Here is a 26,538-nt window from a genome sequence, read left to right as displayed (position 1 = left end):
ATATTCATGATTCAAGAAAGGTTAAGTGGATATATTTTCCCTTCTATATTTTGGATCATCTACTTCTTTCTCACCCTGACAATATTTTAAAAACCTTCAGATATATAGATATCTATATCTATTAGGTGCATTTATTTGTGACATATTCCCAGATTTAAAGAGAAGAGTGTCAGAGGTGGGGGGAGTACAAAAAGCACAAGTTTATATTTATTTAATACTAAGAACACAGATTCTAAAGAGATAAAGAGAAAGTAGTTTTGTTTTTCTAAATAGGATTTTTGATCACAAAAACGCTGGTGAGTCAAACCTTTAAAACAGAAGAGCATACAGCCTAAGAAAAATGCAAAACATATTTCATCTCTCACCTGAATTAGACTTAGAACACCTAAGCATTCTCCTTATGAGGCATTAATACAGTCATGTGTTGCCCAACGATGCGGATACATTCTGTGAAATGTGTTGTTAGGTGATTTTGTCCTTGTGCAAACAGCACAGAGTGTACTTACAGAATCCAAGATGGTATAACTTACTACATGCCTGGACTCTACGGTATAGCGTGTTGCTCCTGGGCTACAAACCTGTACATCATGTTATTGCACTGAATACTGTAGGCAACTGTAACATAAATGGTATTTGTATCTAAACATAGAAAAGGTATAGTAAAAATATGGCACTATAACCTCATGGGACTGCCATCATGTACATGGTCTGTCATTGACCAAAACATCATTACGTAGTGCATGAATGTATTAAAATTCTGCAAAAAAAAAAAAAACAACCCTGTATCCATAGTGTTTAAACCATAAAACCAATAACTGGTGTATACATGACAAAAACAAAGCATGTACAATAATATGCAGCCTATAGAATTCAAAGACAGCTTCAGGAGCAAATGCTATGTAGGAAAAAAAAAGAATTCAAAGACAGCAAGGGTAACAAAGTCAGGTAAAAGAAAGGCAATTAGGGACATGAGATATTTTTTAAAGCAGGAAGCTGATGATGTCCACTGCGAGACTGGAGGAAACCAGGAGTCTGAACACGGAGCAGTTACTGATAGGAAGGATAAAGTGCTACATCTCTAATAGCAAGCAAATTAACTCTGCTGAAATTGCCAGAATGAAAGCCAAGGTGGTTTTCAGTAAAGAATGTTCTCCTTGAGAGCACAGCCAGCATGCGGTTGAGCCGGGACCTGATACCAGTAAAGTGGAATTGCCGCTCTTTGTTCAAGTTTCTAAATGAGTCACTCAAATACAGTTCCAGGTGGGGGGTGCCCAGGTACTTGGGATAGACAGGATTGTGGAAGTCAGTGGCTCTGACAGAAGTGGGAGAGCCAGTGGAGCTTACCACAGAGCCTTGGGAAGACACAGAGGAGGAAGACTTCAAACTGGAAGATCTTGATATAGACATTTTTGAGGCTGGTGACCCTTCTGCAGATTGAGTTCCTTGAGAAAAGAAAATGTTCTCATCCATGTCAGTCTGAGTGGTGGTCGATGTGGACCAGATCATGGTTTGAGAGCATGCTACCCTGGTGGCGACTGCAGTCTGGGTCCCAGCACAGGCGGTGGCGATGCTAGTTTGTGTTCCCATCTCACTCACACTCAGCCCTGGCATCCCCTCTCCTGGCTCTGTTTGAGTGGCAGCATCAGTGGCCTTTCTGCTCTGGAGCTCATGCCTGTGGCTGTTGGAGTAGTCTTCCTCACTAACAGTGGAGGACTCACAGTCATGAGGCTTGGGCTCTGCCTTGCCCTCTGCAGGCATCTCTGGGTCCAAGTCCGTCTTCCTGGGAGTACTTGAGAGCCTAGCCAGCCGCATCCGCAGCAGGTTGCCCAGGGTGAGCTCCTTAGACTGTGGTTTTCGGTCAGTGAGGTGACCAAATTTGTTGCTGCTCTGGAAGTGAGACAGGAGTTTGGGGCTGATGGGCTTGGATTGGGCATACAGGATTCGGAACTCCAGATCAAAGTGTTCAACCACTTGGCCAGACAGAATTACCAAGTTACTGCTATTTAATTTGCCATCCGTCCATGTAAAGCTTAAGGATTAAAAAGAAACAAACAGCAGCTGGTAAAGATGAGCAATTTTGGTTTACTCATTGTCCACACAACATAGCACAGGTATCTTACCACATAGGAGTTACGACTTTGGTGATATACCTACCATTTGTATGCATTTGACTAATCTTAACATACATATAAAACACATATATAGCATTTATGTGTGTTACCATAAAAGTAAAAAGGCCAACTGTTTAACAAAAACACTAAATGCTTAGCCTCAGGGTTTTTTTTTTTGAGACGGGATTTTCTATGTTGCTCAGGCTGGTCTTGAACTCCTGGGCTCAAGCAATCCTCCCTCCTCAGCCTTCCAAAGGGCTAAGATTACAGGCATGAGCCACCTCACCTGGTCCTTGCCTCAGAGTTTTTAAAAACTAGAAAGGAGGCCGGTCGCAGTGGCTCACAACTATAATCCCAGCACTTTGGGAGGCTGAGGCAGGCAGGTCCCTTAAAGACTAGCCTGGCCAATAAGGTAAAACCCCATCTCTACTAAAAACACACACAAAATTAGCCAGGCGTGGTGGTGCATGCCTGTAATCCTAGCTACTAGGGAGGCTGAGGTGGGAGGATTGGTTGAACCTGGGAGGCAGAGTTTGCAGTGAGCTGAGATTGTGCCACTGCACACTCCAGCCTGGGTCACAGAGCGAGACCCTGTCTCAAAAAATAAATAAATAAAATAAAAATTAAAACTAGAAAGGACTTCTAAGTATTTAGGCCAGTACCCCCATTTTAAAGGTAAGGACACCAGCTAGGGATTATCACAGTGGGAAGCTACTGCTAGACCCCAGCCAGGCCCCAGGCCCTATGAACTGCTAGTGCCCTGCTCCTTGCTACTGTTTGAATGGCAACATTAGTGGCCTTCCTGCCCTCAAGCTTGTCCTTGTGGCTGTTGATGTAGTCATCCTCACTAACAGTGGAGGACTCATAGTCATGGGGCAGTGCTGCCATTTTCACAAAACACCATGGCTCAAAACATATTAGAGCTGATTAGTGGCCATGTGCTCTTGCCTGTCCAGTATCCTTCCCCATCTCCCTCCTCTGCTAGCAGAACTGACACCCATCTGTACACCAGAAAGCTTTCATTACTGTACTCTCTCCAACCACAATAGAGGCAGGTATATGGTCCAGACTGGCCAGCCTATCCTATTCCCTTGGATGTAGGGATTCATTCAGGGTGGGCATGTGACCCCACCAGAGCCAAGTAATTTTTCAGAGATTTCTTTTTTCTTTGTCATATAGATTCTGACAGAAGGGATTGATAGCAATTTTGAGTGAACAAGTTTCACCCTTTGGGAGACAGCTACTAAAGGCCACATAAGAAAGCCAAAATCTTTGACTTCAAAAGAAGAGCCTCTCTAAGAACAAAAATCAGCTCAAGAAAATCAGAACCAGGAGATTCTTGTGTTCTGATCAGTGTGTGGCTCCTAGGTCAAGACGAACTGAAACTAACTTTACTTTTCTATGCTTCCTTCCAAGTTCTTCAAGTCAGTACATTTGAGAGTTAGCTTTCTGACACTTGCCATCACCCCCACTAATGCTGATATTTGCACCAGAATTAGGTTTCAAATAGAGATTATAAAACACAGTCAACTCTGTCTCCTGTAACCAAGAATCTGGCTATTGCTAAGTCCCCCTGGAAACTGCTTTCAACGCCTGAGAAGAAAGGTGCTTTTGAAAGCCTTCAGTGACCCTGGGCATGGTGGCTCACATCTGTAACCCCAGCACTTTGGGAGGCCAAGGCCAGCAGATCACCTGAAGCCAGGAGTTTGAGACCTTCCTGGTCAACATGGCAAAACACCATCTCTACTAAAATAGAAAAATTAGCCAGTCGTGGTGGCATGCCTGTAGTCCTAACTACTCAGGAGGCTGGGGCACAAGAATCGCTTGAACCTGGGAGGTGGAGGTTGCATTGAGCTAAGATGGTGCCTCTGCACTCCAGCCTGAGCAACAGAGCAAGACTCCGTCTCACACACACAAAAAATGAAAACCTTCAATGAGATAATGTAAATAATGCACCTGTCCAACACTAAGATTATAAAATGTCAACAAATGAAAGCTATTATTATCATCAATTTCATTTGGAGAGGGTAGTTTTTATATTTTAGAACAGCCCACAACTATTTGTAGCTAAGTTTTGTTAATATAGAGAAATCCTACTTGCATTAAAAATATCAATTTTTTCCCTATTTTTTTAATAAACTTACAAAAGGAAATTACAAGAAAAAGAGTTCAAATTTTCTTTTCACCCCACAGCCTCTTTGGTGAAGAAAGTTCAAATTTTGTTCTGAGAATGAGGGTATTGTTTAAAAAGAAAGGTGTCAAGATTTTCTTGATCTTACTGCCACACCTTCCACAAGCCTTCACATTTCTACCTTTACCCAGAGCTAACATATAATTATCACTCAGGGTTGTGTGTCTCTTCAAAAATGAGGTTTTCTTTTTAAAATTCTACAGACACACCTCATGCAAACCATCAGACAATCTACTGCAGAGGTGGCAAAACATAAACCACTGGAGCCACATACGTAAAAATGGCACAAATTCTAGAGGTTAACGTAAACCACTCATTACCCCTACCCTCTCTTCAACCTCCCTGCCCTCTACCTTAAGATGCCATTGCTAACATGAGACTTCAAAGGTGGGTCAAAAACATAATCGGTATTTTCAAGACTAAAGCACTAAATTATAAGCCTTGAAGCAACGTAGAGGATTTGAGTCTAAAGCTGACAGCTCTGCCTCTGCCTTCAACACTAATGGAGATGCCTGCAACTGCTCCTACCTGTGAGTGAGCACGGCAAGCTGGGTCCAGATCCCTATGGAACCAGGATTCCAGACTGAGCGCTGCTATTACCCCACAATTTGTCCACTGCATTCTGGGCCAAGGCTTGAAATCTAGGATTTGCTGACTGTGTTGTCTCAAGATAAGTTCAACTTCTGTACTTTATCTTATGGACTACAGGACAAGGGAAGTGACCCCCACCCAAACTGCCACTACAGGAGACTCTGATAACCAGCTCATATACACAGATGCACACGTATCAGAATGGGTGGCCATACAGGCTCTCATTGAGAGGAAAAGGCTTTTGCCTTTACATGACATTCTTCTTCTGAAGAATTTAGATTAGTAAGCCTTGTATGAGTTAGAAACTTACCTATAGGCGCCTGTTGCCACACGGATGCCATCAATCAATGTGAACTTTTCATGAACCTTCCCAATAATTTTAGTTCCTGACCTTGCATAGTAGATATTTCCTGTGATAGTCCGAACAGTCATAAGCTGTTGGCCGGGGAGTGGGAGAAAAACAAATGAACAATTCAGCAATACTCGTTTGGTGAGCTAATGATTAGGACAAAAAGGCTTAGTTTACAATTCCCAGACAAAATTATTGGCAGATGTGTGGCTTAGGGTTACCATTTAGTGACAATACAGGTGGTACACTAGCTAGACAGTTCTCAAGCCTTGAGTGATTTTGCTTCTACATTTGGTCCAACTTCTCATCTGCTCTTTTCTTATATTTACTTTTGAGACCCTCAGTTCATGTGTATATGTGCTCTAAAAGAATACTCAACCTTTTTGGGATACTAAACAACAGAATCCAAGAAATGATTCTGAAGCAAAATGTGTGGGATCAAATCATCGAAGAAAACAAACTGGTAATAAAGAACATTTTAGCAAAGTCTGAAAGAAGCTAAGCTGACCTTTCTCCTACTTGTTAATGGCATCACATCAGAGTAACAGCCCATCCTCACTCACTGTCCACACCATAATAGGTATGGAGAATAGGAACATAGCATAGGCCTTCTCCAGTACAGACCTGCTGAAGCAGAAACACTCATATCACACATGGCTTAATGAGCAATGTCACATCTCCTACAAATATATAATTACCAAAAAGGTGCACTGCTGGTGGTATGCTGGGGCAATATACTGCACATGTATGCATAATTATTCCTGTAAAATGACACACGTAAATGTATAAACAATGGCATGCAAAACACTATAACAATCTGCATTCTCTGGAGCACACCAGTGGCTCTATATTGTTAGAAACCTTAACACATTTAAATTATATGTTTAAGATTTGTGTTTGACTCATTGATTCCAGAAATATAGAGAGACCCTACTTTGTGCCAAGCCCTGAGACAACAGAGATGTAAGGCATGCTCCTTATCTTCAAGGACTAGAAAAAGAGAGAAAACTAATTGAATCATTTAGAAACTACAGTAACACATAACAGCATCCAGAGAAATGAAAACCTATACCCACACAAAAACCTCTACACATGTTCACAGCAACTTTATTCATAATAGACAAAAACTGGAAACTATCCGAATGTCCTTCAGTGGCTGAATGGTGTAAGATACCATACAATACTCAGCAATGAAAAGGAACAAACTAATGATAAATGCACAACTTGGATGAATTTCAAAAGCACTGTGATTGGGAGGAAAAAAAAGCCAATCTTGAAAGGTCACATACTGGATAATTCCATTACATAATAGACTATAAATGACAAAATTATAGAAATAGAGAACAAATTAGTGGTTGCTAGGGGTTAAAGATGGTGGAAGGAGGCACAGAAAGGGGAGTAACAGGAATATAAAGGAGCGGAAGGAGAGAGATCTTTGTGGTGATGGAAAGTGCTGTCTGGGTGTGTATGTGTGGTAAGATGGCACAAGACTGTATACACATTGTACCAATGTCAATTTCCAGGTTTTGACATTGTATGGTAAGTTACATAAGATGTAACATTTAGGGAAACTGGGTGAAGGGTACATGAAACTTCTCTGTACAATCTTTGCAACTTCTAATCTATCAATATTCAAAATAAGTTAAAAATAAAACACAAAACTAAACTATGGCAAAACATAATACCGCTTCTGTGGTCTTATCAAATGCACAATCTGAATTTAACCTTGAGAAAACATCAGGCAAATTCTACAGAAAATTGGCTAGCATTTTTTTTTTTTTTTTTTTTTGAGGTGGAGCCTCACTCTTGCCCAGGCTGGAGTGCAGTGGCACAATTTCGGTTCACTGCAACCTCCACCTCTCAGGTTCAAGCGATTCTCCTGCCTCAACCTCCTGCGTAGTTGGGACTAAGGCAACTGCCATAACGCCTGATTAATATTTTTGTATTTTTAGTAGAGACAGGGTTTCACCACGTTGGCCAGGCTGGTCTCGAACTCCTGACATCAGGTGATTTGCCCACCTCAGCCTCCAAAGTGCTGGGATTACAGGTGTGAGCTACTGCGCCCAGCAGGCTACTATTCTTTAAAGGTGTTAAAATTGGGCCGGGCGACAGAGCGAGACTCCATCTAATTAAAAAAAAATGTCTAGACCCAGCCGGGCACAGTGGCAAATGTCTGTAGTTCCAGCTGCTTTGGAGGCTAGTTGATGCAAGAAGATCAGTTCAAGGAGTTCAAGACCAGCCTAGGCAACATAGCAATACCTCATCTCTTAAAAGAAGAAAAGGGGGACGGGTGTTTAAGACCCTAAAAGACAAATAAAGATGGAGAAACAGTTCCAGATTATATGACATGAAGAAGGAGACTTGACAACTAAATGTAAGGTGTGATCCTGGACTGGATTGGATCCTGGAAAAAGGGCATTAATGGAATGACCAGGAAATGTGTAAGTCTGTAAATAGTATTGACATCAAGTTTATTTCCTGATTTTGTTATTTGTACTGAGGTAAGATGTTAACATGTGGAGAACTTAGGAAAAGAGTATTCAATTTTTTTTTTTTTTTTTTTAAGAGGGAAAAAGAGAGAAAGAAGGGGAAAAAAGAAAAAGAGGGAAAAAGGAATATTACTTCATTCCTAAAATGGGTTTCAATAATGGCCGATCAGTATTTTGAGCGTTTAAAGTGGTTAATGCATATTTTATGTGTTTAAAATGGAGACCTCTATTGTGTTTATTTGTTCTGGCTCTGAGTTCAAGTCCTGGATATCGTTATCAATTTGTTGTCTCGTTGAATCTAAATCTCATTATGTGTCTTATGTATCTGGGTGTTAAGATCTTATTGTTACATTAATCCTTTTACCCTTGCATCCTTGTAGCTTTGAAATCTATTTTATTAAGTGTGAGAATTGCAACTCCTGCTTTTTATTTATTTATTTTTGCTCTCCATTTGGTTGGTGAGTTTTTTTCCATCCCCTTGTTTTGAGTCTTTGTATATCTTTAGATATATCATTAGATTTTGTGGATAATGTATATTTTGTGTGTTTAAAATGGAAAGCTCTATTGAGTTCATTTGTTCTGGATCTTAGTTCCAGTCCCGGATATCGTTATCAATTTTCTGTCTCGTTGAATCTAAATCTCATTATGGGTCTTATGTATCTGGGTGTTAAGATCTCTTATTATTACATTAATCCTTTTACCCTTGTATCCTTGTAGCTTTGAAATCTACTTTGTCAAATGTGAAAATTGCAACTCCTGCTTTTTATTTATTTATTTTTGCTCTCCATTTGGTTGGTACTTTTTTTTTTTCCAACCCTCTATTTTGAGTCTATTTATATCTTTGGATATACCGTTAGATTTTGTTTGTATCTTTTGATTGAGAGATTTGGTCGATTTAAATTTAGGGTTGCTGCCATTTGATATTAACTGGCTATTTTGTCCTTTCGTTGATAAAAATTCTTCTTTATGTTAATGCTCTTGACTTTTTGGTGTATTTTTAGAAAGGATCATACTGGTTGTTCCTTTCTGTGTATAATGCTTCTTTTAGAAGTTCTTGTAAAGCAGGCCTGGTGGTAATAAAATCTGAGTATTTGCTTGTTCCTAAAAGATTTTATTTTTCCTTCAAATGTAAAGCTTAAATTGGCAGGATATGAAATTCTGGGCTGAAAGTTCTGTTGATTAAGTATATTGAATATTGGCCCCCACTCTCTTCTAACTTGTAGGGTTTCCGTTGAGAGATCTGCTGCTGTAAGCCTAATAGGCTTACCTTTATGGGTAACTTGATCTTTCTCTCTGGCTGCCCTTAATATTTTCTCCTTCGTTTCGATCTTGGTGAATCTAACGATTATGTGCCTTGGGGTTGGTCTTCTTGAGGAATATCTTTGTGGTGTTCTCTGTATTGAAGAATTTCTTATATTATTTTTGTAACATTTATAAATCTTATTTCAAAATAAAAATTTTAAAAAAGACAACAACTAGGGAATGTCATAGAGGTATACTGGGACTTGGTGAGAAGAGAGCTTCCTAGAGGAGGTGTTGATGCCTGAGCCAAGTCTTAAAGGATCAACATATAATAATGAGCATAAAAAATACCATTATGGGCAGATTTAGGTACGGTTTTGTGTATCTTTCCCTTTGGCATGCATCTGAATATTGTACATGCCTCTGTGATTTTGGCCAAAGCACCTGTGAGTGTCTATACATCAATGTGTGAGCAAGTTCCTACAGACAGCACAACCCAACATTCTGAACCAGCCACAGAGGCAGGGCATGGGGAAATCAGCCCCCATACAGCAAGGGCACAAGTTCACTGGCACAAACAGGCACAGGAAACAGAAGCAACCAGGCAAGACAGTGCTTCCCCAAGAAGGAAGTAAGACTACAAAACCTGGGGAGGCCAGAGAAATAGACCTCCTTAAACCGCTCTTGCAGCGGACCTGGACACCTATGAAAGCAGCAACGAACAGTAGGCGACTGAACCAGTGCCTGCTGATAGATTTTTGCCTAGTAGATGAATCAGAGACATTCACTTGATCAAAGTTGTGGCCAGAACAATCCTGTAATTTCTTTGCTGCTAACACACAGCCTTAATGATAGAAAGAATGCCTTGAAATTAAACACTGACACCTTAAATGTCTTCACCTGGCTAGCTGACAATGTTCTTTTCCATGCTAAAGGGTATCTTCCTTGGGTCCGCCTTACTTTCTAACCACTTGTTATGTTACATGGCTGTCTCATCTCAGTTGGTCTCTAAACCCCAATCCTGTCTCCATCGTGAGACAACCAGCAAGAACTCTGTGAAAGAATTTGAACTTTGTAAACCAAATTGCTCGACCATTAGTCAGTTTTGGGACATTCTCATCAGTTTAAAAAGAAAATGCTAAAATAAAGTACCCTTTAGCAATAACCCCATTCTTCCCTCCAACTTGCCAGCCCTAGGCAACCACTCATCTATGTCTGTATAGATTTCCCTATTTTGACTTAATGGAATCATATCATCTGTGGTCTTTTGTGACTGGCTTCCTTCACTTAGCATGTTTGCAGGTTCATCCATGCTGTGGCACGTATCAGCACTTCATAGCTTCTTATGGTTTAATAGTATGCTACTGTATGAATAGACAACATTATCATTTATCCACATATCAGTTGATGGGCATTGGACTGTTCCCACTTTTTGGCTTTATGAATAGTGCTTCTATAAACACTCATACACAAATTTTTGTGTGGGCCTATATTTTCATTTCTCTTGGGTAGACACCTAGGAGTGGAACTGCCAGGTAACAGGTACTGTTCATTTCTGTAAGACTGGGCAAATGACTTTGCTCACTTCCTCAGTCCCTTCCTTGTAAACAGGGCTACCACCACCAACCACCTTGTAGATCATGGGATGCTTGGTCATATTCGTTGACTGTGGTGAAACTGAAACTAGTGTGCCACAAACCTTTTCCTGTTCAGGATGAACTTTCAGATCCATGCACATATCCAGAAATTGAGAGAGGAGAGCCTGGTCCAGAAGGATATACACAGCAACTCCCTTTTTCCTGCATATTTCTTGCAGGTCTCTGAAGATGTCGATGTCTGTGAACACATCCATTACCACTGCAATCACCTACAGGTGAAATGGAAGAGCACACGGTCAGCTCATAGGACTTACAGCTTGCTGTCTGGACTTTGGACTCCACTCAGAGATGGGAAAACGATCCCCATCCTAGTTACCCTTCCCTCCTGCTTTGGCAGATCAGTACCTCCCTCACCATGGACTCCTTTGCATCTCCAAACACACCCGGGCTCTGCATCCTACAAATCTTGACTTGGCCTAGCTAACACTCCCAACATGATGCTTGCTCTCTTATGAACCTGCTCCATTTACCTTCTATTCCTCCTTTAAACCCATCTTACAGGCTCAATTCAGAGCAGCAAGCTGTCTGGGTTCTGTGGTTCAGTCATCTTTGGCTTGTTGCTCTCCCCACCAGGCTTCAGTTTGCTATCTGTTAAACAAGTAAATAAAACCTTATATTCTCTCTGAGGGCTCTTCTGGGGGTAGTATTCTCCAAATCTATTTTCTTAATTATTGTCTGATTTTGAATCATAATCTCTGACTTTTTTTAAGGCCTGCCCCATTCACCACCAACTCATGACTTGAAAGCAGGCAAAACAGACACATGGATTCTCCCACCTTCCGCCCCCCCTAACTCTGCATACCACTTTGTTAACATTCCGTTCTTTCTACCAGCCAGGCCTGATCAACTGTCTGTTGGGCAGGTTCTGACCAAATGGCTTCCACCGCACCGGCCTCTCTTCAATAAAAAGTTCTCTCTGCAGTTCGTTGGTATCTGTCCACAGTGCAAGCCCACAGCAAGAACAGGGAAATATTTCCCTTAAACTCAGAACAGGCCTTTCTTCTCCCCAACAAAGTGGCTCCATTCATGCCTCCCAAATGATTTTCCACACTTAGCATCAGACTACAATTAAGAGCTTTTAGCCACGCATTCTTGGGCAAATTACAGCTGTTTCAAATGTCTATTTCCTTAGCTGCAAAATAGGGTTGTATCCAGAACTAAATAACTATGTTACATAAGTGCAAGGTACAAAGGATCCCGTAGTATCTGCCCATTTATTCACTTTACCAGTCCAGCACTGGAGCCATCCAGACAGTTCAACACAGGGAGACACCGCCCAGCTTTCCTCACTCTTTTAAAGACAGGCCACAAAGCCTCTAATCACACCCTTTGCAGGCTTAAAACCAAGGTCCTCAGCAAACTCCTGGCAGGGCAGCAGGGTGTCCAAACATCCAGGCTTAGAAACAAGTCCCAACAAACCGAGTCAGAAGTCAAGGGTGTTAACTAAGAAAGCCAAGGCTTGGAAACTCTTCTGTAGTCTGGAGTATAAGGGTTTCTCCCTCTTCACCATTCCAACAGTAAAAACCTGTCTCTCCGAATCACATTAACTCTTTTTCTGAATGTTAGGATTATTTATTTATGGGTTTCACTCCTTCTACTGCAGCAAAGGCTCTTGAATAGGATTGATTCATTTCTGTGGTCCCAGAGGACTTGGGACAGTACATGACAGTCATTACTTTTTTTTTTGAGACGGACTTTCGCTCTTGTTACCCAGGCTGGAGTGCAATGGTGCGATCTCGGCTCACTGCAACCTCTGCCTCCTGGGTTCAGGCAATTCTTCTGCCTCAGCCTCCTGAGTAGCTGGGATTACAGGCACGCGCCACCATGCCCAGCTAATTTTTTGTATTTTTAGAGAGACGGAGTTTCACCATGTTGACCAGGATGGTCTCGATCTCTTGACCTCATGATCCACCTGCCTCGGCCTCCCAAAGTGCTGGGATTACAGGCTTGAGCCACCGCACCCAGCAACAGTCATTACTTCTTAAGGATCTGGGAGATTAAAGAAGGAATGAAGAGACAAAAAGGTAATTTGGCTGTCTTATCTCCAACATTCCAGGGCCTGGTATACTATGATGTGAGACCTTGAAATGCCAGTCATTGCTGTGATGGAGTTGAGAAGACCAGTTACTCTCCTGCTGCCTTTCCCTCCCCACCCCTTTTAATGATGCTCTAAGCTGGGGGCTGTTCTTGGTAAAGGGCATGGCTGAAACCCACTGAACACAGTGACTTAAAAAATGAGAAGAGTTTTTTCTGCATTTGTGGCATCCTCAGAAATTTACATCCTCCACTGGCTTTTACACATCCTATTTTGACAGTCCTATTCATCCCACTCATTCAGGTCATATGGCAGTGATTAAAGGCAAAAAAGTACCCACCCTCACTCCCTCCCTCCCTCCCCTCCTTAAAAAAAAAAGGCAAAAAGTCTGGGCATAAAACCCAGTTCTACCACCTACCAGCTGTGTGACCCTGGGCAAGTTGCTTAATCTCTGAGCCTCAGTTTCCTCCTCAGGAAGATACAATTAATAACATCTAGGTCAAAGGGCTGCTGTGAGGTTTAAGTGAAACAAAGCATGGAAAGGGCTTAGCATAGGGAGGGCAAGGCAGGAAACAGGTGTTATTATGCAGCCAGGATCTCCTCAGAGCCCATCCTGGGCTGCACACTGCACTAGGCAGAAAGATGGCCATGAGGAATTGGATATAGACCCAACTTACCTCAAGGAGAGGACATAGGATGCAGAGAAGCAAAATGATACATATAGCTTAAGCAATTAAACTAAGGGGGCCAGGTGCAGTGGCTCACGCCTGTAATCCCAGAGCTTTGGGAGGCCGAGGCTGGTGGATCACCTGAGGTCAGGAGTTTGATAGCAGCCTGGTCAACATGGTAAAACCCATATCTCTACTAAAAATACAAAAAATTAGCTGAGCATGGTGGTGTGTACCTGTCATCCAGCTACTAGGAAGGCTGAGGTACGAGAATCACTTGAACCCGGGAGGTGAGGGTGGTAGTGAGCTGAGATCACACCACTATACTCCAGCGTGGGCAACAGAGCACAACTCTATCTCAAAAAACAAAGTGTTTCCTCCAGTGGTGGACTGCAGGCACGAAAGCCACTCAAATGCTTACCAGATAAGAGCAGGGAAGACTTCGTGGAGATGGCATTTGAGCTAAATCACAAGGACAAAATTTGGACAAGGGCATGGGAGAAGTGAAGGGATAAGGCATTCCTGCAGGAAGCCACGTGACAACAGAGGAAGAGGAAGGGAATGACGGGGTATGTACCAGTCTGGCTGGAACGTACAGCATGCATGAAAGGGAGCCATGGACATGACTGGAAAAGGCAAATGAATGAGCAAGTTCACAGAAGGCCCTGAATACCAATCCAAGAATCAGTTTCAAATGTCCCCACATTTTCTGTAGAAGAATAATGAATTGAAAGTGAAGAATCCAACAGGATGGAAGAAACTGATGCCAGAAGAGATTGGTATAGGTCAAAGATCTGGCCCCACCTCCTCCAACACAGAATCTGCAACACGGCAGTCACATGGACATTCTTTAGGTTAAGCAACTTCAATAAATGTTTAGGAGGACTAGAGACCAAATGAAGAAAAATCAGCGATACAGGTTTTGGTAAGAGGCAGGCAAGAAGCAATGAGGGTTGCAGAAGAGGGAAAGAGGCCATGGGAGAGCCGAGCAGTGGATGACATGGACTGGGGAGGACAGGGAGAGGGATACTCAGATCCAAGGAAACAGGAAACACCAGACAAGAAGCAAGAGGGATGAGCTTCAAAATGGATTTTGAGGTGGCAGTTAAACCTTCAGAAAAAGGTTTGGAATGTACAGGTGTACAACAAGATTAGCACTCACAAGAGAAAGCTAAGAGAAAAATGCACACACCTGCTTGCCTCTCTGATTTCCCACTCTTCCTTCCAATCTTCAGTGTGGACCCAATCGAGTCCTTGAGAACCCAGTCTAATGAGACAGGAGACAAGCCAGGGGTAACAGAGTGTGATGGGCCAATGGACACGTACCCTCAGTGCTACTGGAACAGGGACCAGAAAAACCCAGCGTAGCTGCTGGGTTACAGACCTGCTGGAGGTAGGGGCATGGGCCAGGGGCCCACAGCACAGGGCACTGCCAAGCTGAATTTTGATTCTTCACTCAACAAAACAATTGTGCAACAGCTTTGTTATACGGTGAGTAAATACCTAATTCGGTATTTGTTCCATTTGGTTTCAAAGCCTCACCCTTTCCTGTGTGCTGGATTTGAACACATCCCTAACTTCCTCAGGGTGTGTAGTTGATGGAGGTTTTTTTCTTCCCCTGACTCCCCCTACACCCAGCCTCCCCTCCTTTCTTACTGAAGCAGGACTCTTAAAAGTATTTTGTCTTTTTTTTTGGAGATGGAGTTTCACTCTGTCACCCAGGCTGGGGTGCAGTGGTGTGATCTTGGCTCACTGCACCCTCTGCCTCCGAGGTATGAGCAATTCTCCCACCTCAGCCTTCCAAGTAGCTGGGACTATAGATAAATGCCATCACACCTGGCTAATTTTTGTAGACATGGGATCTCACCATGTTGCCCAGGCTGGTCTCCAACTTGTGAGCTTAAGTGACCCACCCACCTTGGCCTCCCAAAGTGCAGGGACTACAGGCATGAGCCTCCATGCCCACCCAAAGGTACTTGTCTTTTAAGGAGGAAAAGTCCACAGTCCTACTGTAGAAGCAATCAGTAGGAAGGTCTTCCTTCAAATCCCCATCCCCACCCCGATATTCTTCTACCTCCCAGCCCTCATGCAACCAAGCCCTGCGTAGCTGAAGTAGACCTGGGGCTAGACTGAAGGGACACACTTCACTGAGCTGAGCAATGACCTGGACTCATCCACTAACCAGCCAAGTCCCGCTTTCCAAGCCAGGATGCATCTCCTAGGTGTTGGGTGCTCATGCTACAGGCTGCTGGGCCCAGACATACACCTGGACTTGAATACGAATACGGAAACTGGCCACCACTCCCACTCCCAGAGGCGTAATGTGGGAAGGGCAAAGGCATGTCTGGAGGCAGGCACCCTTGCACATCAAGTGCCCACAGTCATGGCACTCTCCCAGCCTGTGCTGCATGGAGCCTATCCACTCTCTCAGGGCTAGAAAGTCATGAGAGTGGTGACTTTCAAGAGTCCCTTCCAGGGTCAACATCCATTTGCAATTTGCAACTCAGTGCAAGTCAGTTACAACAGGAGACATGAGGAGGATGCATCCAGCTGGTCATGGGCCTGATGGCTGGCCCACTGCCCGGCACCCCACTGTTCCTGCACTTTTCCAGCCACATCTGGAGCAGTGGCACCTGTGTCGAGTCTCACATCATCATCTCAGGTGACAAATCACAAGGCTATCCCTCTCAGTCCTTCTATCTGTTCTCTGCTGATTTGTACCAAGGGACTTGGGGACTCATGCAGTTTGAACAGCAGAGGTCGTGATGGCCTTCTTGGTCTCTGGGAATGTCACAGACCCTGTTTACATTACTTGCCAGGAAGAACTGAACTCTTTTCTGTTTGTCTTATTGAACCAAAGGTCAAAAGTGCTATCTAGAGATTTCAACACCCCATTAACTGTCATCCCCGATTTACAGATGAGAAACCAAAGCTTGGAGAGATTAGGTAACTTGTTCAAAGTGACAAACTTAAACACGTACAAGGGCTGGAAATTTCAACCCAGGTCTGTATAATTCCGGAGCCATCTAAGAAAAGTACTATCCTAAGTATTTTATATAATTCCAAACAAGTTTAATGGCAGTTCTTCACATGATTGGGAGCTTAGAACGATACTAAAGGATTAGTAGCGTATCCCATGAAGTGCACGGGGTCAAGCTCACCACGGATGATTGACAATACCTATCTCATAGTGTTTGTTGGCAGTTCCTAGCTTATGGAAAGCCCTCAACTGGCAGCTACTCAGATTCTTAGTCTCAATTCTGCCACTATCCCTGAGCAAGCCATTCCTTCTGAGTCTGGTGTCCTTGAAACAAGGCCCCTTCCAGCTCTGCAAAGTCAGTGATTCATACACACTTAATGGGCAGGTCTAGGCTCTGACCAGGCACAATGTGGTGCCCCAAGGGGCCCCTTGGGGCCAGTCATTCCAGTTCTCATTCCAGCTCTTCTTCCTCTGTGTGAAGCAGGAAGTTCGTACTGATCGCCCCTTCTCACTGCACCTCAGTTTCCCTCCCTTCCCACCCGGAGTCATACAGTGAGGTCAGGTGTGCAACATGTTTGGAATTCAACCAAAGATCTGCACACATTCAAAGATATGTCAGCCTGTGCTTCCGTCAATAACATCCTGGCTGCTGCATTCCCCCAGCTGACCACAAGGCACCCATTGATCCTTCACTTCCTCTCCTTGCTCTCTTGGGTCCCTCTTGCTAAAAAAGCAAAAGGTATGTATTCTCCCCATGTATGACATGTTTTAATAGAACAGAAATGATCTCCTTGGGATTTTGTAAAAATCTTTAAATAACTATCTTGACATCTTTGGGGTTTAAAAACAAAAAAGAATGTAAATTCCCACAGTGAAACCTACACTTGTTTGTATACACTGTTTTTCCTCCATTTCAGAAGCTATTATCAAATTAACAATTTAGGCCAGGTCCGGTGGCTTACGTCTGTATTCCAACACTTTAGGAGGCTGAGGTGGGAGGATCACTTGAGGCCAGGAGTTTGAGACTAGTCTGGGCAACATAGTTGAGATCCCATTTCTACAAAAAAATTTTTCAATTATCTAGGTGTGGTGGCATGTGCCTGTAATACCAGTTACTTGGGAGTCTGAGGCAGGAGAATTACTTGAGTTTGGGAGGTCGAGGCTACATTGGGAGTCATGATTGCACCACTGTACTCTAGCCTGGGCAACGAATGAGAACTTGTCACAAACAAACAAAACACTTTAAGTATCAGATGAAAGTGCTGGCAGGGCCACCAGAGAGTGGTAGGAGCAAAGTTTTCACTGACCTGTGGAGGCACTGACCACTATTCAGCACTCTGTACTATTCCAGCATGAAGCACACAAGCAGGTGGCCTTTCAAAGGGGAGGGAAAAGCACCAAGAAGTCGGCAGGTGGGGGGAGAAGGGCTTCTCATTTTGAGTTGTTTTTATAAGTATGTTAAACATTTGCCTAGTTTCAAAATCCTATTTACAAAACAAGGTACTTTCAAAGATACCTCGTTTCCATCCTTGTCCCTCCCTCCCCATTGAGATAATATTTTCAATAGTTTTGTGTTTATTCTTCAATTTTTTTCAATATAAACAAGTATAAATAGGTGTATATAACATATTTGTTTTATTTAAACAAGTATATTACGTATATACCTATATATGTGTGTTCATATCCCCTATGGATAAAAGGTAGCATGGAATACAAATTGTTCTAGACCTAGTGTGGCCCAACAGAACCTTCCGAGATGACAGAACTATCTTTATTTAATTTTAATCCACATAAACTTTAATAGTCTCATGTGACTACCACATTGGTTGGTATGATTCTTGACATTGCATATCAGAGCTAGTCTTCATTCCTTCTTAGAGCTACAGGATATTCCACTGCAGAGATGAATGGATTTATTCACAATGAGCTCATCCTCTATTGACGAATACCTGAACTCTTTCCTGTGTTTTGCTATTATAATTAGTGCTGCAATGCAAAGCCTATTGTCTACATCTATTCATACTTTTGTAGATATATCTTTGGGATAGATAAATAGCAATGGAAGTGCTATATCAATGGGTAAATATAATTGAAATTTTGCTAGGTATTGCCAAATTCCCTTCCAGGGGTTATATCATTTGCATTAAGTTTTTAAAGCCAATATATGCACTACATTTTTAGTTTTTGCTTTCTTTTTTCCTGAAATAATGTATCCTCTATCCATAAAGAAGTCAGAGAAGAATCCTGCAGCTGCCTTACTGTCTGCTGGATGCTAAGGGAAAAGGAAAAAAAATGGCAGACAGAGGGCGGGCCCAGTGGCTCACGCATGTAATCCCAGCACTTTGAGAGGCCGAGGCGGGCAGATCACCAGGTCAGGAGATGGAGACCATCCTGGCCGACATGGCGAAACCCCATATCTACTAAAACACAAAAAATTAGCCAGGTGTGGTGGTGTACACCCGTAGTCCCAGCTACTCGGGAGGCTGGGGCAGGGGAATCGCTTGAACCCAGGAGGCAGAGGTTGCAGTGAAGTCAAGACTGCTCCACTGAACTCCAGCCTGGCAACAAAGTGAGACTCTGTCTCACCAAAAAAAAAAAGGAAAAACAGAAATGGCAGACAGAAAATAGAATAGTTATTGCCAGAGGCTGGGAAAAAAGGGTACAAGGAGTTAGTGTGTCAGAGCTTCATTTTAGGAAAATGAAATAGTTCTGGAGATGTCTACTAGTGATGGCTGCACAACAGTGTGAATGTATTTAATGCCACTGACTGTACACTTAAAAATGGTTAAAATGGTAAATTTTGCTATGTATTTTTTACCACAATATTTTTAAAAATTCTAAAATCCTTAACGTGACCCATGAAATCAAAAGGAAGGGATAAATTAGTAGCAACATTTCAGTCTGATGGGTAACATCCCAGAATGATGCACTAGTGAGAACTTCTAGGCCAGTGGTTCACAACTGGGGAGGATTTGCCCCCAGAGGGCATCTGGCAATGTCTGGAGACATTTTTTATCATGGTAAAATGTTCGCCATCTTAATAATTGTTAAGTGTGCAATTCAGTGGCAATAATTACATTCACAACCAACACTACTATGTTTCTAAAACTTTTTCATAGCCACAAATGGAAACTGTGACCACTCATCAGTAACTCCCTGTTTCTCCTTCTGGAGACACTGAATATCATGACTACTACCTGGCGTGAAGGATGCTGCTGGCATCGAGTGAATCGGGGCCATGGATGCTACGCAACATCCTACAATGCACAGGACAGCCCCTCAGGACAAAGAATTATCCAACACTAAAGGTCAATAGTGCTGAGGTTGAGAAGCCCTGCTTGAGGCTGACATGAGCATTTGGAACAGAAACTGATCATCATACCACACAGGTTCTACTGTTATGCAGAGGAAAGCTGTGCAACAGCAGGAAGGACTCTTAATTCAGACACATCCAAGTACATGCCGGGGCCTCCAACAGATTCCTTAGCTGCTACTTCTCCTGGCAGGGCTCTCTGGGAATGCAATGATCCCCACTACTAACATTTGGGTTATCAAGAGGATGCCTAAGGGTGAGGTCATAGCAAAAGTGGCCTTTTTGGAACAAAACTGCATAAGGAATAGGCACTGGCAAGAAAGGTGACTCTGAGGAATCAGAACCCCCTGGTGGTCGCAGCTTTGCCACTGAACTCCCATTCAACAAACCAGGAATAGCCAGACAGCCAATTCATAAGCACGTTCCCAAAATGAGGCTACGCAGCCCTTCCAGGAAGGGGGCCACAGCCCAGTCAAATCCCAATTCACACAGCAACAGAGGCAAAAAGCTGAATGAGTCATCAACAGATACAGTGGAAGAGGGGTGGATCTTGAGCAAGTATGTAGGGAAAAAATCCTGTATAGTTCAAGATTATCCAAAAACTTCCTTAGGAAGCAAACATGCATTCTGAAAAGGTTCAAAGCAGTTTCCTCCAGTTTTGGTGAAGTTCGGCTGAGCACCTGGTAAGCAGCCAGCTGGTATTCAAGCCATACTATATATAATTGTGTTTTATTTTTTAGAAATGAGGTCTTGCTCTGTCACCCAAACTGGAGTGCAGTGGCATGATCATAGCTTACTACAGCCTCCATCTTGGTTGCAGTGAGCTGAGATCATGCCATTTGCACTCCAGCCTGGGTGACAAGAGGAAGACTCCATCTCAAAAACAAAAACAACATAAAAATTAGCTGGTCTTGGTACCGTGCTCATGGAATCCCAGCTACTCGGGAGGCTGAGTCAGGAGAATCACTTGAACCCAGGCAGTGGAGGTTGTAGTGACCTGAGATCATGCCACTGCACTCCAGCCTGGGTGACAGAGTGAGACTCCATCTTAAAAAAAAAAAAAGTGTGAGCTTCAGAGCCAGAACCAGACAGACGTGGGCTTGAGCCCAACTCTGTCCCATGCTAACTGTGTGATCTCAGGCAACTTACTTAACTTCTCTGTGCCTGCTCTTTTCTGAATTGTGGCCTCCTCCCAGGGTTGGGAGGGTTAAATGAGGTAATTCATAGGTCAAGGGTTTAGCACAGGCACTGACCCATTCAAAGTGCTCAATCATATCATCATTAAGTACCTTTGCCATCAGAACACAGATGCAGAACAGCTTCTCACTTCATCTTGAAGCAGCCTGAGACCTGTACCTTCCTGGCCCTCACTGTCACAGGTACTGGACTTCAAAGGATGAGGTCAAGGTGTCATACATTCCCTTGTCCACAAGGCTGGCCCTAACACAGTGATAGCACCAGATCTGCGCTGTCACCTCTCCCCACCTGAGCACAGGCTCCTGACCCCTCCACAGGGAGTGTGGTGGTTAACATGGTTCAGATATTCTGTGCCTCAATTTGAGTACAGGTTCCTTCATTGTCTAGCTGCCTGACTTTGGGGCTATTTAACTTCTCTATGCCTCAGTTCTATCAGGTGAAAAATGAAGATGATAATTGCTCCTTCCTTGGGATTACTTAGAACCGTGCCTGGCAAGTAGAAAGTATTCTTTTTTTTTTTCTTTTTTAAGAAACAGGGTCAGGGCAAGACACAGTGGCTCATGCCAGTAATCCCAACACTTCGGGAGGCTGAGGAGGGCTGATAACAAGGTCAAGAGTTTGAGACCAGCCTGACCAACATGGTGAAACCCCGTCTCTACTAAAAGTACAAAAAAAAAAAATCAGCCAGGCATGGTGGAGTGTGCCTGTAATCCCAGTGACTCAGGAGGCGGAGGCAGGAAAATCACTTGAACCTGGGAGGCAGAGTTTGCAGTGAACTGAGATGGTGCCACTGCACTCCAGCCTGGGAAACAGAGCAATACTCCATCTCAAAAAAAAAAAATTATAAACAAAAAAAAAGAAACAAGGTCTCCCCATGTTGCCCAGGCTGGAGCTGCAACAGCCATTCACAGCGTGGTCAAAGTGCACTATAGCCTTGAATTCCTGGGCTCAAGTGATCCTCCTGACTCGGCCTCCTGAGTTGCTGGGACTACAGGTGCACAATACCATGCCTGGCTTTTTTGTCGTTGTTTTTAAACCAAAGAGACAGTCTCTGGGGCCTCAAATTCAGCACTGTCTCAAACCCACCTCATTTCAGCATCCCTCACCCCACACAGCTTTGAGTTCAATGCCACTCTGGAGACTCTTTAGCCCTTTTCCTAGTGCCTATAGCAACCTCCTCACTGCTTCCTATCAGCACACTGTCCATCCTCAAGTGTAGGCAAATTTGATGCCTTCCTCTGTGGCCCCAGCCCTGGTAGTGTCTGATACACAGCAGGCACTGAGTAAGCAAATAATTTGGCATCTATCAGATACACTGAAAATACTAATTGGATTTTTTTTTCCAAGACGGAGTCTTGCTCTGTCGCCCAGAGCTGGAGTGGAGTGATCTCGGCTCAATGCAACCTCCACCACCGGGTTCAAGGAATTCTCCTGCCTCAGCCTCCTGAGTAGCTGGGATTACAGGCGCACGCCACCACACCCAGCTAATTTTTGTATTTTTAGTAGAGATGGGGTTTCACCATGTTGGCCAGCCTAGTCTCAAACTCTTAATCTGCCCATCCCCGCCTCCCAAGGTGCTGGGATTACAGGTGTGAGCCACCGCACCCAGCCAATACTCATTGGATTTAAAGGTTCCAAATACAGCATCTCAGAGGGAATTGTGGGTAGTTGGACTAGGGCAGCAGGTTCTATCTGGAAATGTCAGCGTTACAAAATGCCAGTGGGATGAGAGAGAGTCTGAGCTCCAGGCTCCACCCCCTCCTCAGGCCAGCACGTGAGGTTAATAGTTTCCCTCTGGCCTCTGGTTCTGGTGCCCCTTTGCTATCACTAAAATTTTGGGCTGGGCAAAAGACCAGAACAAGCCACAGGTCTCACTATACAGACCAGTTCTTTACTTCTCTCAGGTTTCAAGTGCTCAAGTTCTACTGGAAGTGAGCTTTGGGAGTGCACACCTACACAATTCTGCCTTTTCCATCTTTTTAAATCTGCTCACTCAACCCGCAAGGGAAATGTCTGTGGCATCAAAAAGACCCTCGGCCCACCCAAAACACCACAGGGCTGGTAAGAGCCTAGCTGCAACCTGCAGCCACTCCCTCAAAGGCAAGGCACTAGGTCACTGTATCCATAACCACTGCAACCCCACCAGTCAGGGAGAGAACACTAGGAACACTGGTGAGAGCTGGGGCTTGGACTTCGACATGTCAACCTAAGAATGCACTGATATCTTCACCCACAGTCAGACACACTCAGGTACCAGCCCTAACAAGTCTTACCATGGTTGGGGCTTTATCTGCCATGTCCCTGGCACAGGCAGCCAGCCAGGAAGCTGGGCACTGCCAGTCAGCAAGCAAACTGACTATAGCTCCAGACCAAGGTGTCTGCCACCACACTCTACCTGCCACACCCACCTGCAGGCTGCCTTCTTCCTCCTTGATCCCCAGCACCCCGCTGCAGCTTCATCGAGGCTGGCAAGCAGACAAGACCTCCACTGCACCCAAGACCATGCCACACTAAGTGTCAGACAATAGGACCAAAACCCACTGAGAATACAGAGGCCGATCTAACGCAAATGTATCTGCATTTGAGGAGGCCACTGAAATCTCACCAAGACCCAGCCTATGGAAAACAAACTTCTTGCCATATTGATTCACAGTGGCAAACTTCTCCTCCAGTCATTGGCAGTAGAAAGAGCAGCAGGGCTCTCAGCCTGCCAATCCTGTGTTGATCTGCTTTTTACAACATAAGATCTGTAAAAATAATTAGCAGTAACAATTGATTCCTACTGATTCCTAATGCCCCACAGTTGCTTCTGGAGACCATCTTTCCGGAACTTTCCATACGTAAGTTCTTTGGTAATGAGTCTCCTAAGCAGCTCCTGAAAGTGGGATCTAGCGTTGGCTGACAGGAAAATCGGCAATTTTCCAAGTTTGATTTTAACTGAAATTTGGAACTGGGAGTACTTCTGGTACCCCCCTTCAGGGATGTGAACGTTAGGAGATGGAACCCGGGCACAATTCGCATCCTTGGGAACCGAGGCTTTCCCACTATCCCCTGCCACGAGGAGTGGCCTGGAATATCCGGGGGAGACAAGCAGAGTGAGGTGAGTCGGGGTCCCTGCTTCCGGCAGGGCGCAGAGGAGGTAGCGGCCCCGCCCCGCGCTCCCAGCAGGCCTCAATTTCCCGTTCTCGAAGGGGGTCTCCCGTGCGACCCAGGGCCCGGGCGGGCCGCTCACCTCGCGCGCAGAGCGGAGCTGCTGGCGCAGCGCGTCCTTGCAGCCGTAGGGGCCGCCCTCGCCCGCGCCGCGCGGCTGGAAGTGCGCCTCGACGCGCGTGGCGCCGCGGTAGGCGCCCCGGTAGAAGGCCGGCCAGCCGAGCTCCAGCAGCGGAGGCTCCAGGTCAGACTGCTCGGGGAAGTAGGTGCCGGACGAGCAGTCGTGCGAGGAGCCGAACGAGTCCTCGGCCGCCGCCGCCGCACCTTCCTCTCCCGGCCGCTCCGCCGCGCGCAGGATGGCGTGCACCTCATCCGGGTTCAAGAAGCGAGCCAGGCGCTCGCGTCGCAGGAAGGCCGCCAAAGCTTCCGGGCCGCCGGCCACCAGCTCCTCCAGCGCCAGGCGCCGTTCCTCGCTGAAGAGCTCGGCTGGATTGGGCGGCCCGCACGGCGACAGGCAGGCGGTGGGCAGCTCGTCCAGGCCCTCAGACAGCAGAGCCATAGCGGCGCTCCGACGCGACAGCCCTCGGACAAAAGCCGGCGTGAGGGCCTGCTTTATAGGCAACCTTTGAATCAAACAGGCCCGCGCCATTGGCCGCACCTCCCCGCCTCAACTCTCCCATTGGCTGATTTCCTTCCAATAGCGGCGAGGCGGCTCCGCCCCCTGATGCATCATTGGCTGCCGGCACAGTGGAGCCTTTGCTCTCAATGCTGGGCTGTTAAGTGGAATTTAAACTTGAAAGGGCGGGGCGGGCAGCAGAGCAGGTACAGAGGCGGGACAGCCGGGCTCCTCGCCGTCCCAACACGCCCCCTGCCGGCCGTCCCACAGAGCGGCCTCACAAGGCAGCGACAAGAGGCTGGTGCCGGCTCCCAGACACGCTGGCCACGCTGCTCCTAGGCTCTCGGAGCTTTGGCATGGCCAACCATATCGCCTTTATCCCCTGCATTTAACTGTGTATTCATTCATTCATTCATTCATTCAAAAAACACCGGTTCATTGTATTAGGAACTCTCCTTTGATTACACCCTAGGGTAGCCTTCTCTCATTTCACTGGTTTTTGACTTGTAAAACCCCCACCTACCTTGGTTACACGCTACTTTCCACCTGCACCGCTGCAGCCCTACAGGGCTGGAGAAAGAAAGAACATAACCATGCTTACTGACGGATCGCGCTTTCAATTCATGATCCTTAAAACTGCCTGCTAGGAGACAGGGCCCATGCTGTGGCTCACGCCTGTAATCTCAGCACTTTGGGAGACTGAGAAGGGCGGATCACCTGAGGTCAGGAGTTCAAGACCAGCTTGACTAACACCTGAGGTTCGAGACCAGCTTGACTAACATGGTAAAACCCCGACTCTGCAAAAAAATACAAAAATCAGCCGGGTGTCTTGGTGCATGCCTGTAATCCCATACTCGGGAGGCTGAGGCAGGAGAATCACATGAACCTGGGAGATGGAGGTGACAGTGAGTTGAGATCACAGCACTGCACTCCAGCCTGGGTGACAAGAGCGAAACTTGCTGCCTGCTAGGCTGTATTTCCCGCGTTCTCTCTACCTTTTCCTCTCTGACAGCTTGCTTCCTAGTCGCTGAGAACACAGAAGCAGTGAGAAGGGAACTTTCACATGCGCCCATCCAGTCTACCTTCCTGTCTGCATCTCTGCCCATACACAGGGCATTGATGAACTGCTCCTGCACCATCCAACCCCAACTCCTCTGCCTGGGCACTTCCAGCCCCTCTACTCACCAGCATCACTCCAGCAACCTCCTTCTTTCTCCTGGAACATCAGCGTCCCTCTTTACTGATTCATTTCTATAAGCCTACACACATATTGAAACATCTTCATCTTAAAACAGCCCTCTCTTGATCCTACATTCCTCTAAACCTCCCCATTTCTCTTCTTACTTTTGCAGCATAAAACCTCAGACATGGCTGGGCATGGTGACTTGCACCTGTAGTAATCCCAGCACTGTGGGAGGCCGAGGGAAGAGGATCACTTGAGTCTCGGAGTTTGAGACTAGCCTGGGCAACATAGCGAGACCTTGTCTTTACAAAAAAATACAAAAGTTAGCCGGGCATGGTGGTGTGTCTAACTTTTAGTGCATGGCAGTCCCAGCCACTGGGAAGGCTGAGGCAGGAGATGACTTAAGGCCAGGAGTTTCAGGCTGCAGTGAACTATGATCGCACCACTGCACTCCAGCCTGGGTGACAGAGCAAGACCCTGACTCAAAAAAAAAAAAAAAAAGAAAAAGAAACCCTCAAACCAGTTGTCTATAGTTGCTGTCTCCAGTTCTCTTCCAGCCCTCTTCAATCAGGCTAAAACCCCCACTGCTTTACCAAAACCCCTTGTCAGGTTCATCATGAGTTCCACACAGCTAAATCCAACAGTCAATTTTCAGCCTTTATCTTCTTTGTGTAAACGAAAAGAGCATCATAAATGTGAGAAGTTACCATTATTATTTAGCAATGCCTCTCCCTCTTTCCCTCCTCTCCCCATTTCCATCCATTT

General features: G+C 45.0%; 1 protein-coding gene across 1 annotated transcript; it reads right to left on the bottom strand.

The window, feature by feature from the left end:
* Positions 1–176: 176 nt before the first annotated feature.
* Positions 177–24,559, bottom strand: FAM83D (family with sequence similarity 83 member D). Its single transcript, XM_002747557.6, has 4 exons — positions 24,057–24,559; positions 10,673–10,840; positions 5,204–5,328; positions 177–2,029 (listed from the first exon to the last, which is right to left on the bottom strand). Exons 1-4 carry the CDS (start codon positions 24,531–24,533, stop codon positions 1,048–1,050), a joined length of 1,752 nt encoding a protein of 583 aa, XP_002747603.3. The 5' UTR covers positions 24,534–24,559; the 3' UTR covers positions 177–1,047.
* Between the last annotated feature and the right edge of the window lie 1,979 nt (positions 24,560–26,538).

This window comes from Callithrix jacchus, chromosome 5 (genome assembly GCF_049354715.1).
Source record: "Callithrix jacchus isolate 240 chromosome 5, calJac240_pri, whole genome shotgun sequence".
NCBI lineage: Eukaryota > Metazoa > Chordata > Mammalia > Primates > Cebidae > Callithrix > Callithrix jacchus.
Note: the sequence above shows the minus strand (reverse complement) of the source record. Positions and strands in the feature narration are given on the sequence as shown.

Coding starts and splice junctions, on each gene's coding strand:
- FAM83D (XM_002747557.6), bottom strand. CDS start 24,533: ATGGCTCTGCTGTCTGAGGGCCTGGACGAGCTGCCCACCGCCTGCCTG. Junction 5,329..10,672: donor TTCATCCTGAACAGGAAAAG/GTTTGTGGCACA, acceptor CCCGGCCAACAG/CTTATGACTGTTCGGACTAT. Junction 2,030..5,203: donor GTGGCAACAGGCGCCTATAG/GTAAGTTTCTAA, acceptor TTAATCCTTAAG/CTTTACATGGACGGATGGCA.